The sequence below is a fragment of the Oryctolagus cuniculus genome, chromosome 7 (assembly GCF_964237555.1).
Source record: "Oryctolagus cuniculus chromosome 7, mOryCun1.1, whole genome shotgun sequence".
NCBI classification, from domain to species: domain Eukaryota; kingdom Metazoa; phylum Chordata; class Mammalia; order Lagomorpha; family Leporidae; genus Oryctolagus; species Oryctolagus cuniculus.
Genome location: NC_091438.1, coordinates 102,256,376 through 102,272,153, shown reverse-complemented (window position 1 = coordinate 102,272,153; position 15,778 = coordinate 102,256,376). Strand labels below are relative to the sequence as shown.

Here is a 15,778-nt window from a genome sequence, read left to right as displayed (position 1 = left end):
CAGCACTGGCCCCAGTGTTCTATGGTTTTTTCTCTAACTCTTTTTACCCACTATTCTCTATTCTGTTTTGGTTATTAGAATGGTATTTGAATTACATGAAGATGTGTGCATTGAGTTAGGATGATGATAATTAAAACACACTCGCAGGCCGGCGCCGTGGCTCACTAGGCTAATCCTCCGCCTTGTGGCACCGGCACACCGGGTTCTAGTCCTGGTCAGGGCGCCGGATTCTGTCCCGGTTGCCCCTCTTCCAGGCCAGCTCTCTGCTGTGGCCAGGGAGTGCAGTGGAGGATGGCCCAAGTGCTTGGGCCCTGCACCCATGGGAGACCAGGAGAAGCACCTGGCTCCTGCCATCGGATCAACGCGGTGCACCGGCCGCAGCGCGCCAGCCGTGGCGGCCATTGGAGGGTGAACCAACGGCAAAGGAAAACCTTTCTCTCTGTCTCTCTCTTACTGTCCACTCTGCCTGTCAAAAAAAAAAAAAAAAAAACCCACTCGCATGATTTTTCTGTTATTTCACTATTCATTTTCCCAGGACACACTATAATTAATAAACATATTCAAGTGACTTACTGTGCCAATTTGTTTTAAGACAGTGTGACACATGGAAAGAGCATGATGCTGGGAGAACTGATCTTTCATGGCCTCACCAGATTCTTTAATGTTACATTATGTAGAATGATAGAAAGAAAAAAATTGAAAGCACATGGATAATTTTTAATATTAGATTGAATTTGCCAATATTGAACTATTTTTGAGATGGCTGTTTAGTTAGTTTAACAACAATTAGTTGCATTTTTATGTTATGTCCTGCTTTTTTTTAAGATTTATTTATTTATTTATTTATTTAAGAGGCAGAGTTACAGAGAGGCAGAGGCAGAGAGAGAGAGAGAGGTCTTCCATCCACTGTTTCATTCCCCCAAATGGCCACAACTTTGGATCAGTTGGGCTGATCCAAAGCCAGGAGCATTGAGCTTCTTCCAGGTCTCCCATGTTGGTGCAGGGGCCCCGGGACTTGGGCCATCTCTTATTGCTCTTCCAGGCCATAACAGGAAGCTGGATCAGAAGTGGAGCAGCCGGGACTAGAACTAGCACCCATATGGGATGCAGCCACTGCAGGCAGCAGCTTTACCTGCAGTGCTGGCTATGTCCTGTTTCTTTTTTTTTTTTCTTTTTAATCTATCCTAATTGCTTATACTTCATATAATTCAAAATATATCTGAATACAGAAAAGCTATTCATTATAGTTATGCATCTGAAAACATGAATAGACCAGGCAAAAATAATATATTGTACTTGAAATATAACAACATGATTGATAGTTATAGCCTAATGCTCACTTCTAAGTATATTGTGTTCCATTATGTTAGGGTAGTCAGCCCTGCCTCCCTTTTTAACCCACTTCCTTCCTCAAGCACAAGCCTAACTTTGGCAGGAAAAGAATAACTAAATCACATATAGAGAATTAGTTCATGATATCCAAATTTTATAAATTATCAAAATGGAGTTTCTCTAATATGAGACATGTAGATATAAAAATAATTGAAGATACTTTTACAGTCACTTCTACTGTACCATCATTTTAAGTATTTAGAAATTTGTAATTCAAAACATACTCCTGGTCTCTGGCTGTATCTCTAAAACAGCAAACTAGAAAAATCAATAAGATTAAATAATTCAACAAGCCAGATTTTTTTTCACCTGAATCTTGAAATTCATACAGAAAGTTCAAGAAACCACTCTCAACAAATAAGTCTATCAAAGAATACATGAACTGTTAGCAGACTTATTATCATGCCTTTTTTTGTTTAGTTAATTGTTATTTGGCTCCAATACCATTATTTCCACCAGAATCATGAGGTTTGATTCCTGCTGGCAACTCCATGCACATCTTGATTAGAGTCATAGTGTCATTAGTGTCAGAAGCCTCATAATAGATGAGACAGAAGTCGTGTGCTCTCAGGAAGCTCATAGCTTTGGAAGACAGATGAATTATCCAGACCCATTAGAGAACAAATAAAGTAACAGATTTGTTATGCAATTAATGGGTGTTATGATGATGTTAAGAGAATGAAATGGTTGATATAAGAGGATTTTTCTTGGGCATCAGAGGAGGTGGTCATTCACCAGAAAAAAAAAAATGCAAGGTGCTGGCCCCTTCTGTTCTTAGCCCATCCAGCAAGTCAGCAAGTGAGTGGGGAAGGGGAGATCTTGAGTGGCAGGGAACACTAAGGAGTATGGAGATTGAGGATACAGGGAATAGAGAAAAGGGAGTGGGTCTCTAGTGGGGCAGGAGTTCCTTTAGCAGAGAAGAGAGGAGGGTAAATCGGTAAACAGGTAGAAAGAACACCTGTGAGAGGGACTGCCCTATATAGGAGAGGAAGAGCCCGGGTTGTCTGATCTGATTTCATCATCATTTAAAAAATCATCTATTATTTTCACTTTATGTTTCTGTGTGGGAGCAAACTATTGAAATCTTTACTTAATGTATGCTAAACTGATCTTCTGTATATAAAGAGAATCGAAAATGAAGCCTCATGTGAATGGAAGGGGAGAGGGAGTGGGAAAGGGGAGGGTTGTGGGTGGGAGGGACGTTATGGGGGGGAAGCCATTGTAATCCATAAGCCGTACTTTGGAAATTTATATTCATTAAATAAAAGTAAAAAAAAAAAAAGAAAGAAAACTGAAGATTTAAAAAAGCTTCTCAAGGACTTGAATTCGAATACAGAGATGGTTTGGAGAGAGGAGGAACATGGGGGTGAGAGGAGGTGATGGGATACAGCTTCCAAGGTTCAGACTGTGAGAGGTAAGACTACATTCCCAGCCATCTAAATGATACATCGTGGATGGCTCGTTCTGCTGCACAAGTATTCAATCACTGAATCAGTGGCTCCCGACATCCTTGTCTGAATGAAGTTTCATGGCTCCTTTAATGGCCAGTAGGTGTATGTTTAGCTGCTAGCAGAATTATCTGACTTAGGTAGAGCTCATTTACCCCACAGCCTCAGCTATCAGAAAGAAAACCATAAACTAGGAAACAAACAAAATGCTTCTGAGAAATCATAATTTGTTTTTTAATTTTCATTCCATTTGAAAGGCAGAGAGATAGAGAAAAGTCCCCATCCACTGCTTCACTCCCCAGATGTCTGCCACAGCCAAGCTCAGACCAGCCCACAGCAGGAGCTGGGAACTCAATCCAGGTCTTCAACATGGGTGTCAGTGACCCAAGCACACCTCCCAGGATGTGAATTAGCAGGAAGCTGGATCTGCAGCAGAGGAGCTGGGACTCAAACCAGGCACTCTGACATAGGGTATGGGTGTCCCAGGCATTACTAATGTAATAGTTGACATTAGAGGTCCATCCCAAGAAACCACAAAATCCATTCTATAAAGTCACGCCTTTTCCTCATAAGATGTATTTCACAACTGGATCTTTTACTTATGTTTCTTGACCCTCAAGGGGACAACCTTTTGATCCATGTACATTGTCAGAAGCAAGAAGTCATAGCCTACAGCTTCATTTGGGCTGGAAGGGAGAGAAAAACACTCTTTAAAAGACAGAGGCCAGCAAGTTAAGCTGCTTTCTACAGCACCGGCATCCTATACGGGCTCTGATTAGAGTACTGCCTACTCAATTTCCAATCCAGATCCCTACAAATGGCCTGGGAAAGCAGCCAAAGATAGCCCAAGTGTTTGGGCCCCTGGACCCATGTGAGAGACCTGGAGGAAACTCCTACTCCTGGCTTCGGCCTGGCCCAGCGCTGACAGTTGAGTCCATTTGGGGAGTCAACCAGCAAATGGAAGAGCCCTCGCCCTCACCCTCCTCTCTTTCTGTTGCTCTGCTTTTTAAATAAATAAATAATTTTTTTTCCATCCACTGGTTCACTCCCCAGTTGGCTGCAATGGCCGGAGTTGCACCGATCTGAAGCCAAGAGCTTTCTTCCAGGTCTTCCACGTAGGTGCAGGGGCCTGAGGACTTGGACCATCTTCCATTGCTTTCCCAGGCCATAGCAGAGAGCTGGATGGGAAGTGGAGCAGATGGGACTAGAACCCCCACCCATATGGGATACCAACGCTGCAGGCCAGGGCTTTAACCCACTGTGCCAAAGAGCTGACCAGAATGAATTAAAAAAAAAAAAAAAGGTTAGACTATGTTTATTTTTCTGAATTTTTAGAAATTTTACCTAAAAAAAAACTGTAAAAAAGTAGAATGAAAATTTTTTTTCGCAATTAAAATTAAGTGTTGAGGGAGCAAGCATTTAGCCTAGTGGTGAAAATGCTTGCATTCTATATTGGATTACTTGAGTTTGATTCCTGGCTTCAGCTCCTGACTCCAGCTTCCTGCCAGTGCATACCTTAGGAAGCAGAAGTGATGGGCCAGTTAGATTCCTGTCATTCACATAGGACACTTGGATCGAGTTCCTGGCTCCTGACTTCTACTCAACCTTGAAGGCATTTGAGCCGTGAACCAGTGGGTGGGAGCTCTCTAAATCTCTCTCTCTCTCTCTCTACCCCCCAAAAAAGTAAGTAATTTTTTTAAGTTAACTGTTGGAACCTTAAAAAATAAACATAAGGTATTTGGAATTTCACTAAAGCAAATTCCATGAATGCCAAGAACTTAATGTATTTTTATATCTTATTTGCTGGTTGAAAATTAAAAACACCAGAGATTTGTGGGTGGAGGGAAATGGTAATCATGGAATTCTACATGTTCAAAGTAATTATTGCCTAGAATGATATAATATTTTGTAGGATAAGATTTTTTTAAAAAATGCACCTTGATTAGAATGCAGTTAAAAATAGATTTATATAATATGTGTGGTTTTATATGCCAGAGTTCCACTGCATATCATTATGAATTGTTTTGCTCATAGTATATAAACTAGAACAATTAATTTAAAATTTTTGAAAATACTGTTTGCTGCAAATCAAAAAATTGTATTTTAAGTGTTAAGTACAACATAAGAACCCATGAAAACAAAGTTATTAGCCTGGCTGTGTCCTTCATAGTTTGGCTAATATGAAAATAACATTAAGCTTCTTTATTGTGTCACTTAAATCACATAACAACCCTGCAAGGTTTCTGTTGTTAACAGATATCATATAACCTTTTTGAGCTCTTCTCATTATACAATATTGATTCTCTAGAGCAAATTTTACTGATAACATCATGGATATTACATTTTCTTATTTATTTTTTGGTGATTTATTTGGAAAACATGCAGCAAATCTCCACTGTGTACAAGGTATTGTATCAAACAACTGAACAGTATAATAAGGAATATAACTAAGTTCCTGTCTTTATATAATCTAGTCCAGGAAGTAGACATGCCCAGAATTACACAGAGCAGAAAATGAAGGAGAACCAAATAGCTAACTGTCAAACATTCAGTAAAATGAACTCCAGTTTGCCTTTTAAGAGCATGCTGTCCACCAAAACAGAGACTAAGCTGCTTACAAATAAGGGGTGATTTGCAGAGTTTTTTTCTTTCATAGATAAAGGAAAAGGAATAGAGTTTGGCTTGTTGGGAAAATGCCTTGCAGATTTAGGTAGCAAATTCATTTGTTGATGTTCATTTGACATGTTTAATAGAAAGAAAATTGGCATTTGGCATAGCAGTTAGGATTCTACTTGGGATGCTGATATTCCATATCATAGCGCCTGGGTTCAAATCCTAGCTCTGCTTCAGATTCTAGTTTCCTGCTAATGTGTACCCTGGGATTGCAATAGATGATAGCTCAAGTAGCTGGGTCCCTGACACCTATGTGGGATGCCCAGATTGAGTCTAGGCTATTAGCTTCAGCCTGGTCCTGCCTCTGCTGTTACTGGTATTTAGAGAGTTAATCAGCAGAGGGAAGATCTCGCTGCATGTGTCTCTGTCTCTTTGTGACCTTTAAATAAAATGAAAAGAAACATAAATAATTTAAACAAAATAAAATCAGAGCAGATAAGTAAATTCCTTCAGAATTGATATTTGAAAGTTCCTAAGTTTCTATACAAATAATTTCCAAAGTCCTCAGTTGAGTCTATGCTTATTTCACCATGTCCCTTTTGCGCCTGAATTCATAAGGCATTCAAGCTAAAGTACATGTGTATACTTAAGACAGAAGAGAAATTCTTATGTTTTATTTTGTGAAGGATTTCATTTTGTGAAAGATTTTTTTAATATTACATTAAAAGCAATTAAGATTTAAAACTTGGCCAGTGCTGCAGTTCACTAAGCTAATCCTCCACCTGCAGCGCAGGCATCCCAGGTTCTAGTCCCAGTTGGGGTGCCGGATTCTGTCCCGGTTGCCCCTCTTCCAGTCCAGCTCTCTGCTGTGGCCCGGGAGTGCAGTGGAGGATGGCCCAAGTGCTTGGGCCCTGCACCCGCATGGAAGACCAGGAGGAAGCACCTGGCTCCTGGCTTGGGATCTGCACAGTGCACCGGCTGTAGCGGCCATTTGGGGGTGAACCAACAGAAGGAAGACCTTTCTCTCTCTCTCTCTCACTAACTCTGCCTGTCCAAAAAATAATAATAATAATAATAATAATTAAAACTTTCTCACAGGGGGCCAGCACTGTGGCACACTAGGTTAATCCTCCACCTGTGGCACCAGCATCCCATATGGGCGCCGGGTTCAAGACCTGTTTGCCCCTCTTCCAGTCCAGCTCTCTGCTGTGGCCCAGGAGGCAGTGGAGGATGGCCCAAGTGCTTGGGCCCCTGCACCCACATGGGAGACTGGGATGGGGCACCTGGCTCCTGGCTTCAGATCGGTGTAGTTCCGGCCATTGTGGCCATTTGGGGAGTGAACCAACGGAAGGAAGACCTTTGTCTCTCTCTCTCTCACTGTCTGTAACTCTACCTGTCAAATAAATAAATAAATAAATCTTTAAAAAACAACTTTCTCACATTTATAAATAGCAACATAAATTATTCCACCAGTCCTATGTCCAAGGCTTCTCCAAGGCCAATTTTTAAGTTTGGAGTTTTATATAATAAGAAATTTGGAATTACAGCATTGTCTGGAAAATTTCTGCAGTATAAACACCTGTAATTTACCCATTTAACAAGATATTATATCCAAATGTTGAAGGTCTACAGATTGTTGATAGGAAAGTGTTTCAAAGGACTTGGCATAGTCATTGCAGTATTGATTGTGCAGTATGCTGAACTATATATATATAACCCAATATCTAATGAGAGTACTCTATCAGATTAAAATTCTGAAGTAGGAACTAATTCCAGGTATTTAATGTGAAGCATAATGATGATTATATAAAATTCCTACTGTTTCTCATAAGGCCATGAAGGTTTACCCTTATAGCTCTAATTCAGTTGCTATGTTTTTTATTTTCTCTCATTCCAGGAGTTGTGGTTATTCAAAATGGTATATTCAAATACAAAATATATGTGTGTTGGCCCTTTAAATGTTTTAACACAACTGTGTCTATAGTCTTATTTCCCTTTTGGAATCTGTAAAGATCCATGCTGTTCTTCTTAATGGATTATTCTACCAACCCGTGGCCAAGCTTTCTCCATGGCCAATTTTTAAGTTTAGAGCCTTGGATAAGAAGAATATAACAGAATTCCTAGGAGTATCACAGCATCATCTGGAAAATTTCTGTAGTATAAACATTCGTAATTTATCTGTTTAATAAAACATTTGCCAGAAGGAAATGAAAGATAAATCCCAAAAGAACAAGAGGAGGAAATCCAGAAACAAAGTGTGTTTTACAGTAAATTGTTGAACTATATTTGCAAAACTCCACTTTTTGTTATTATTTTCATTAACCCTCAGTTTTTTGTTCTAAATCATGAGAAAGGGTGTTTAAAAACATTTTGTGACACATGTCAAATGGAATTGAAATAATGAGAGCTATCTTCTAGAAATAACAGATTACAGTAAAATGTTCCTGCATACTTTCAAGTCAACTAAAACTAGAAACTCATCAATTATATATTCTTTCTTTAAGATTTATTTATTTGTTTGAAAGGCAGAGTTACAGAGAGGAAGAAGCAGAGGCAAAGAGAGAGAAATCTTCCATCTACTGGTTCACTTCCCAAATGTTGCAACATCCAGAGTTGGGCCAATCCAAAACCAGGAACCAGGAGGTTCATTTGGGTCGCCCACATGGGTTCAGGGGCCCAAGTACCTAAGCTTCTGCTGCTTTCCCAAGCACATTAACAGGCAGCTGGATCGGAAGTGGAGCAACCAGGACTTGAACAGCTGCCCATATGGGATACCGGCACTACAGATGATGGTTTTACCTGCTGTCCCACAGTGTCGGCACCAAATACACATTCTTGAAGCATAACAATTTTATAATATCTTTTCTTTTCCCAGATTGTTTTCTTATTAACCTCTTTTCAACTTAATAAGCACTCATTTATTTCTCACTTTTATTTAGGTGCAATTTTCTCAAAATTGTACACATCTTATTCAGATTGATGATAGTGTTTTATGTAGAGCCTATATGTACCAAATGTGGCAGCATAGTTGTATTTTAAATTTTCATTGGATTATTCTTCAAACCACCTTTTGCATTTATATTATACACATTTGAAATATCATATTCATAAATATATTAATATGCCTTTGTTTTTCAAATTATCATTGGATTAACACTCTGTAATTAATAGTGTATAGTACCAGTTTTTATTTCCTCAGCTTCCTCCATTCATACACACAAAACAACCACAAAATGCCACTAGTTGGAATACTATGCTAGTACTGTGATTCTTTTGGTATTTAGTTTTGCTAAAAAAAAACTTACAAAATGCAGTAACATAATACTTTGATTCCCTGTCTGAACTATACAAGATATAAGCAGATACTCATATTTATCATGTTAATAAATGCAGTTTAAATTTGTGCTGCTCTTCTATCTCAAAGATGAAAGGAGAAGTTTCTCTAGGACTGAGATTCTATCTTCTCTTTCCATTCAAACCCCATTTCTAATTCCCTGTCATTACTTCCTCTGGCAACAGGTCTACATTAATGCTCCATATCAAGAAATGGCTCAATTACAACTAAACAGCACATTCATTTTATGAGTGCAAAACACTCATAACAGCTTCACAACATCCAAAGGAACATACCGTGTCAAGATACAGAGAGCTGAAAACTGACATAAATTCCCATCTTCCCACTAAGTGTGTGGTCTTGGATGTTTCACGTACTCTCTCTGATCCTCACATTTTCATCTTTCAAAAACTCAGGGGTAACTAAGTGAGGAAAAATGTTCCTTCCTCTGACATTTTTCTTCTATTCCTGTAGCTGAATGAAAATTCTATTTCTTAAACTCGAGAAAGTAGCGAAGTAATATTAGCAGTGGTAACTAACACTTAGAGAGCTATTGATTGTCTATAGTATGCCAGGCCCTGTCATAAGACCTGACATATATTGACTCATATAATCTTTAATAAACTTCCTAAAGTAACATCCCAAGTCCTCCTGGTATCTTCAAGCTATCCCCAGGTACCGGTTAAGATCTTTTAAATAGGCCTCTTGAGGTTGGCCAAAGCTCTGACTTACAGCCAAACATTTCTGGTGACTAGAATTACAGGTGAAGTCCTAATGTCCATTGGACTGAATGATCTCATTTATCAATCTACTTAGCTCCTTTTGGGAGGTTAGCTCTATTTATGTCTCTTCACTGATCTAACGCTCATTTGTACTTAACAAGCATTAAAAACTAAAAGCTGGAGCTTCAAAGCTATGTTCAAAGACAAGTTCTAAAAGCATCTTGCTGGCCCTGAATCAGCACCTGGACTGTGGCTCTGACCAATCTAGCCGCCTACTTTATTAGACACAGATCCAGATGAGCCCAGAATAATACAGCTACCCTTTTCCCAGCTATTTCCTCTGTGCTACAGAAAAATAGCATTAAGTGAGGCCACTAGCAAATATTTGATTGTCTTGGATTTTGTTACCTTCCTGAGCACTCTCTGTTGGTCCTTTTTGGAGATTACCCTTCCCAGATATCCTCCTGCCTGGGCCTTTAAGGAACCCAGAACTTTCTTTCCTCACCCCTCTCTGCTATCACACTGGAACCAGCTTTCCACCACCTCTGGTAGGAAGGATTAAACTGTTTCACCTTTCCCCAGCTCACTTCAAGAAGATTTTCCTGAATGTTCTGGTCCATGGCAAACACGATCTTTCAGTTCTGCTCTGCACTTCCAAAGCTACAATCCCCTGGGGCCGGCACTGTGGCACAGTGGGTTAAAGCCCTGGCCTGAAGCGCTGGCATCCCATTTGGGCGCCAATTCTAGTCCCTGCTGCTCCTCTTCCAATCTATCTCTCTGCCGTGGCCTGGGAAAGCAGTAGAAGATGGCCCACGTCCTTGGGCCCCTACACCCATGTGGGAGACTGGGAAGAAGCACCTGGCTCCTGGCTTCAGATTGGCGCAGCTCCGGCCGTTGCGGCCATCTGGGGAGTGAACCAGCAGATGGAAGACCTCTCTCTCTGTCTTGACCTCTCTCTGTAACTCTGTCTTTCAAATAAATAAAATAAATCTTAAAAAAAAAAAAGCTACAATCCCATCCTCTTCCTTTGGTTAGATTTCCTTTTTTTTTTTTTTTTCCACAATGCTCCCCTTTAAGCATATTTTCTGACAGATCTCTCAGCGTTCCCTGAAGGTAATACCAGGCTGCAGTAAGACCTAACCTCTGTTGCTAATGCTGCCAACCTGACTTCCTTCCTGAATTCTACTCTTTTATTCCAAAATATATGATCAACAGTTCCTTTGAATGTGTTGCCTATTCCACATACACCATTATTGTCTTGTTACCTTAGTTTGCTATTTCTGCAAGGGTCTCTATTTTCAGTTAATGGCATTACAATTTGATCCTTGTTTATTTCTTGCACTTTTGTCTAATCAAATACCAAATTTATAAGATCTACCTATATAAAGTTTCCTTCTTTTTAATCTATTTCCTATTAAGTCTTCTAGAATTGCTGTAGCAGATTGTCTGTCTGTCTACTTTTAGGAGAGAAGGCTCACATATGGCCACAACAACCCAATTAAGCCAGAGTTGAAACTATAATAAGAATGAGAGATTCAGCACTTGTGTAGCTTTTAACTTGGGACTAGGTGCTATCTCCATTAGTATTTTTAGAGTGAGTCCAATTAAACTTGATAACATTCTGAATGGGAATCATGGTCCTACGACCACTGGAAAGAACATAATCATGTTAGGAGGTAAAATGTAAAATAGCTGATACAGCAACAATCTTTAAGGGAAAAAAATGCTCGTTCTTTTATCATGGTCAGTGAAATGTTAGTTAAAGCACTTAGAGTGTGGTCTTACTATTTCCATAAAATAATGAGAAAAATAATAAGAAAGAATATTATGGCATCATATGATTCAGCCCAATCCTTCTCCTGGCTATGTGATGTAAGACAAGTCACCTGTATGAGGTGTAGATTTTTTGCTTACAAATAGCAGGATTAGCCTGGCCCAGCAGTTTTCACACCGTGTTTTTGTACTCTGAGATTGAAAGATATTAGTAAGCAAGCTGGTCTCTGAATGCAATCCATCTCTAGCTCTAGCTCTAGCTCTAGCTCTTTCATCTCTAGCTCTAGCTCTGTCTCTACCTCTACCTCTGTCTCTGTCTCTCCAGGAAAGTTCTGTTTAAATGTTTTCCATATTGGGCTATCTCTCCTCCTTTTGAAGAAAAGATTATTTGAAATAACTCTCCTTCTAAAAACCGAAACAAAAACAACCCTTCCTCATTAGCCTAGTTTTGCAATTGTTTCCTATGCTAATGTCTGGGGTCTAAATTGACAGATTTATTTGTTTTAATTCTGTTTATTCATCTATTTATGTTATTTAGCTATTTATTTATTTATTTATTTATTTATTTATTTATTTGAAAGAGCTAGAGAGAGAGAGAATGAACGAATGAATGAGTCTTTCATCCTCTGGTTTATTCCCCAGATAGCCACAATAGCCAGTGCTGAGCAAAGCCAAAGCCAGGGGTCAGGAGCTTCATCAGGGTATCTCACATGGGTGCAGGGGCCTAAATATTTGGGCCATCTAGTGCTGCTTCCCCAGGTGCATTAGTATGGAGCTGGATAGGAAGTGGAATAGTTGGGATTTGAACCAGAGCCCATATGGGATGTCAGAGTCGCAGGTGGATGCTTTACCCACTATGCCACAATGCTGCCCTATTTGTTCTAATTCTCACAAAAAAAGATTGTATATGTGAATCATGTGAAAACTCTTCCCCCTGCATATACTATTGCAGAATTTCCACAAAATAGCTGATTGTTCATTTGCGGGCTGGAGGAGACTTTGGGGATGAGACAGAGGAAGGACTTGTCCTCACTAATCACATTTTTGCCAGATATGAGCAAGAGAAAACTTCATTATGTGGTTCTGAGAAATAGCTCACTTGGAAATTTCCCATCCTCACTCTGCCCTCTTCTGAGCTACCTTAGCATTTTATCTCTTCAGGTGTTAACTCAATGAACATGCATTTGGTAAGTGCTTACTCATGAAAGACATATTCCACATTATTTCTAGTTATGTCCTTGCCTTGCTTCCCCATCTAGATGACCACTTATCTGATAGGAGCTTCTCTGATTCATCTCTTTCTAACTTTCTATCCCCAGTGCCTAGCAAAACACCTTGGGCAGTCAGCACACAACAGATACTTTTTATTGAAACAAAGCAGAAGTAGTCATAGTGGTAGTAGACCAAGCTTCTTTGAAGATTCTTTGATAAAAGTGTCATTCTATGAGGGCCGGTGCTGTGGTGCAGCAGTGGGTTAACGCCCTGGCCTGAAGCACTGGCATCCCGTATGGGTGCTGGTCGAGACTCAGCTGCTCCACTTCCCATCCATCTCTCTGCTATGGCCTGAGAAAGTAGTAGAAAATGGCCCCTGCACCTGCGTGGGAGACCCGGAAGAAGCTCCTGGCTTCTGGCTTCGAATTGGCACAGCTCCGCCCATTGTGATCAATTGGGGAGTGAACCATCAGATGGAAGACTCTCTCTCTCCCTCTCTCTCCCTCTCTCTTCCTCTCTCTCTCTCTCTCTCTCTCTCTGCCTCTCCTCTCTCTGTGTAACTCCGACTTTCAAAGAAATAAATAAATCTTTAAAAAAAAGTGTCATTCTAAACTAACAGTTTTTGATTAATTTGCTATGTAAGTTTTATACCATTTATGTCCTTAACACTGACATTACTATCTTTTTAATATTAATATTATGTCAAGTCTGATGATAGACAACATACCATTCTTGGTTTCCAAATCATAGTGAATTCCTCAGCCCTTAAGCTTGAAGATGAAAGATTTTGAACAATTCCCTGAAAATTCCCAGTGAGTTTTGGGTTCCTTACAACCTTAGATTTACATCTGCATATAGAGAAATCTGAGCACTCACAATGCCATCAATAAATTTTAACATTGAAGACTTCCATTATTAAAATTAAATCTTATTTTCACAATTAAGCTATATCTTTTTGTCAAATTGAAGTCATTAAAGTTGGTATATCGCTTAGAATAACAATGAAATAAATATATGTTTAATGGAAGTTTACTATTTTACTAATGTCAGAAACAAGATCAGGATAGAAAGAAGAATGTACCATGTGCTGTGTTCTCTGCTACCCATTGTCATCTGAACAGATGTAACATCAAATGGAAAATTCATTGTCTGATTTTTACTGTAATTTCAGATGAGAAATTTGACTATGTAACACATGCGAAGTTCTACTCAGCTATTCTTCCCTATCACTGAAATGGCCAATGCCAACTTTGACAGGAATTTTCATTAGTTAAATATTATTAAAAATACATAGTTTCTCTAATTCAAAAGAAATTTATAGTTATATATAGATTTTCAAGGGATTATATTTTGTTTTCCACATTTTTTTCTTAAAGGCATGTGTACTGTGGTTTAAAAATACAATATTTTAAAACCTTCTTTATCACATTATTAACCAACCAATTTTAATGAACTAGTGCTAAAATGTGATGTAGCAGATAATTTTTATCCAAGTTATAAAGATTGTATGGTATTGCTAGAGACTTAATGCTGTTTTAAATTTGAAAAAGCTAAAGGCAAATGAAATATTTTATTTTTTGCATGATTGGTTATTTGAAATGTTAATCACATTTTAAGAAACCATATTTTAAAGTACATAACAAAGGCAATGTTTATCCAAAATAAGTACTAGTTCATTAAAAATTAAAAAAAAAAAAAACAGGATCTGTTATCTGTACTTTGCCAATCAGCCAATTTGACTTCTTTCCTCAATCAGCTGAGTTTCAGGCTGCAATGGAAGCAGTTATGTAACTGTCAGTCACTGGGTTGCAGAGTTATTCCTACCGACTTTCAGTACGATTGTTTTATTTTGGCCTTCACAACAGTGAAGGCTTCAGAGATCCTCTTCTTTCTATATTACTAACACAAATCATTCCAATCAAGATAGTATGCAATTTGATGTAGACAAACCATAGAAATGTGAGTGCCAAATACAGAAAATGTATGTTTTGTGACATCAGTGTCAAATAACAGCCAGCTGGAATCCTGAGATTGTGAATTTAGGCTAATTATGTTGACAATGAAATTTGATTACTTATATTAATGATTTATAATAAGAAGACAAAAGTCATATTCTTTTATTGCTATCAGTTTATTTTATCCCTGAGCAATGAATGGAAACTTTAAGTATATTGGGTTGTGTTGAGAACTTTCAATACAGATAATGAATATAATTTCATTCAACAATAAGAGAAATAAAAAAGTCTTCAACATAAAAATGCATATATAATTTTTCTGTGAGTCAGAATTAAATTGTACTGCTGGTATATAGTTATATTTGACATGAATGAACTTTTTACCATGCTAATTGTATCCGTGATTGTGTAACACAAAATCAATGCCCACGTGCACACTTCCAAACTATCTCAAATAAGCTCCTGCAAAATTGATTCAAAACAACAGAACTGAACAACTACTATTCCAAAGTATATCTATTATTCACCCCTGTTCCTTTGCGATTAGAACAGTGACAAGGACGTAGTTATGGGTATTTTTTGTTGAATTAATAAATTGGGTTGAATCAGGATGAAATTGGTTGCTTTTGTAGTGGCGATTCTATTATGAATTTTAAAAATGGATAATTTGTTGCTCAGTGCTCCCTTGAATCTAATTATTAGAAAAAAGATTAATACAATGGTAAACAGTTTGCAATAATTTCCCTGTTTTCTTTGTGTATTTACAGGCAAATGGACACAGTTTTGTACATATGGAACATGAAAAAGCTGTATTATTACTGAAGAGTTTCCAGAACACAGTAGACCTAGTTATTCAACGTGAGCTTACTGTCTAAATATTTTTTATAAATAGTAAAAATACGTCTAGCCAGACCTAATGTTCAAAAATAAATTTATACATAGAAACAAATTTTGCCAATTGCTGGACCAATGGCAAACATTAGTGCCAAATGTATAATGCTATATGTTAGCACTGATCATCCTTAAAAATGTTAACTCTATAAATATGATGTTCATGTGGTTATGTATTAGTTTTAATTGTCAGCCTCTGGCTGTGCATTGGTGCAGTTTTGTTTTTATTTTGGTTTTGTTTTTTAATCAAATAAGTTTCTTCTCAAAGTGGATTTCATATAATTTCGGAGCACGGAAGCACATACAAGCTCTTAACAAATTCTGCTCTCCATCAGAAACACTGCCTCAAAGTTGTATATGCCTTTATATAGAAAATGCAAATATGAAGAATTGTAATTCCCATAAAATATTTCTAGCACAAGGTATATGTTGGCATAT

General features: G+C 38.3%; 1 protein-coding gene across 12 annotated transcripts in view; it reads left to right on the top strand.

Moving 5' to 3' along the window:
- LRRC7 (leucine rich repeat containing 7) overlaps nt 1-15,465 on the top strand; it is a 586,672-nt gene extending 571,207 nt beyond the window's left edge. For 11 of the 12 annotated variants that reach the window (XM_051857607.2, XM_051857612.2, XM_051857606.2 and 8 more), the window contains one exon: nt 15,217-15,465. In XM_051857607.2, coding sequence (XP_051713567.1) covers nt 15,217-15,324 — 108 coding nt within the window. In that variant the 3' untranslated portion in view covers nt 15,325-15,465. The remainder of the gene's footprint in view (nt 1-15,216) is intronic. The other variant, XM_051857613.2, reaches the window with a different exon arrangement.
- The last annotated feature ends 313 nt before the right edge of the window (nt 15,466-15,778 follow it).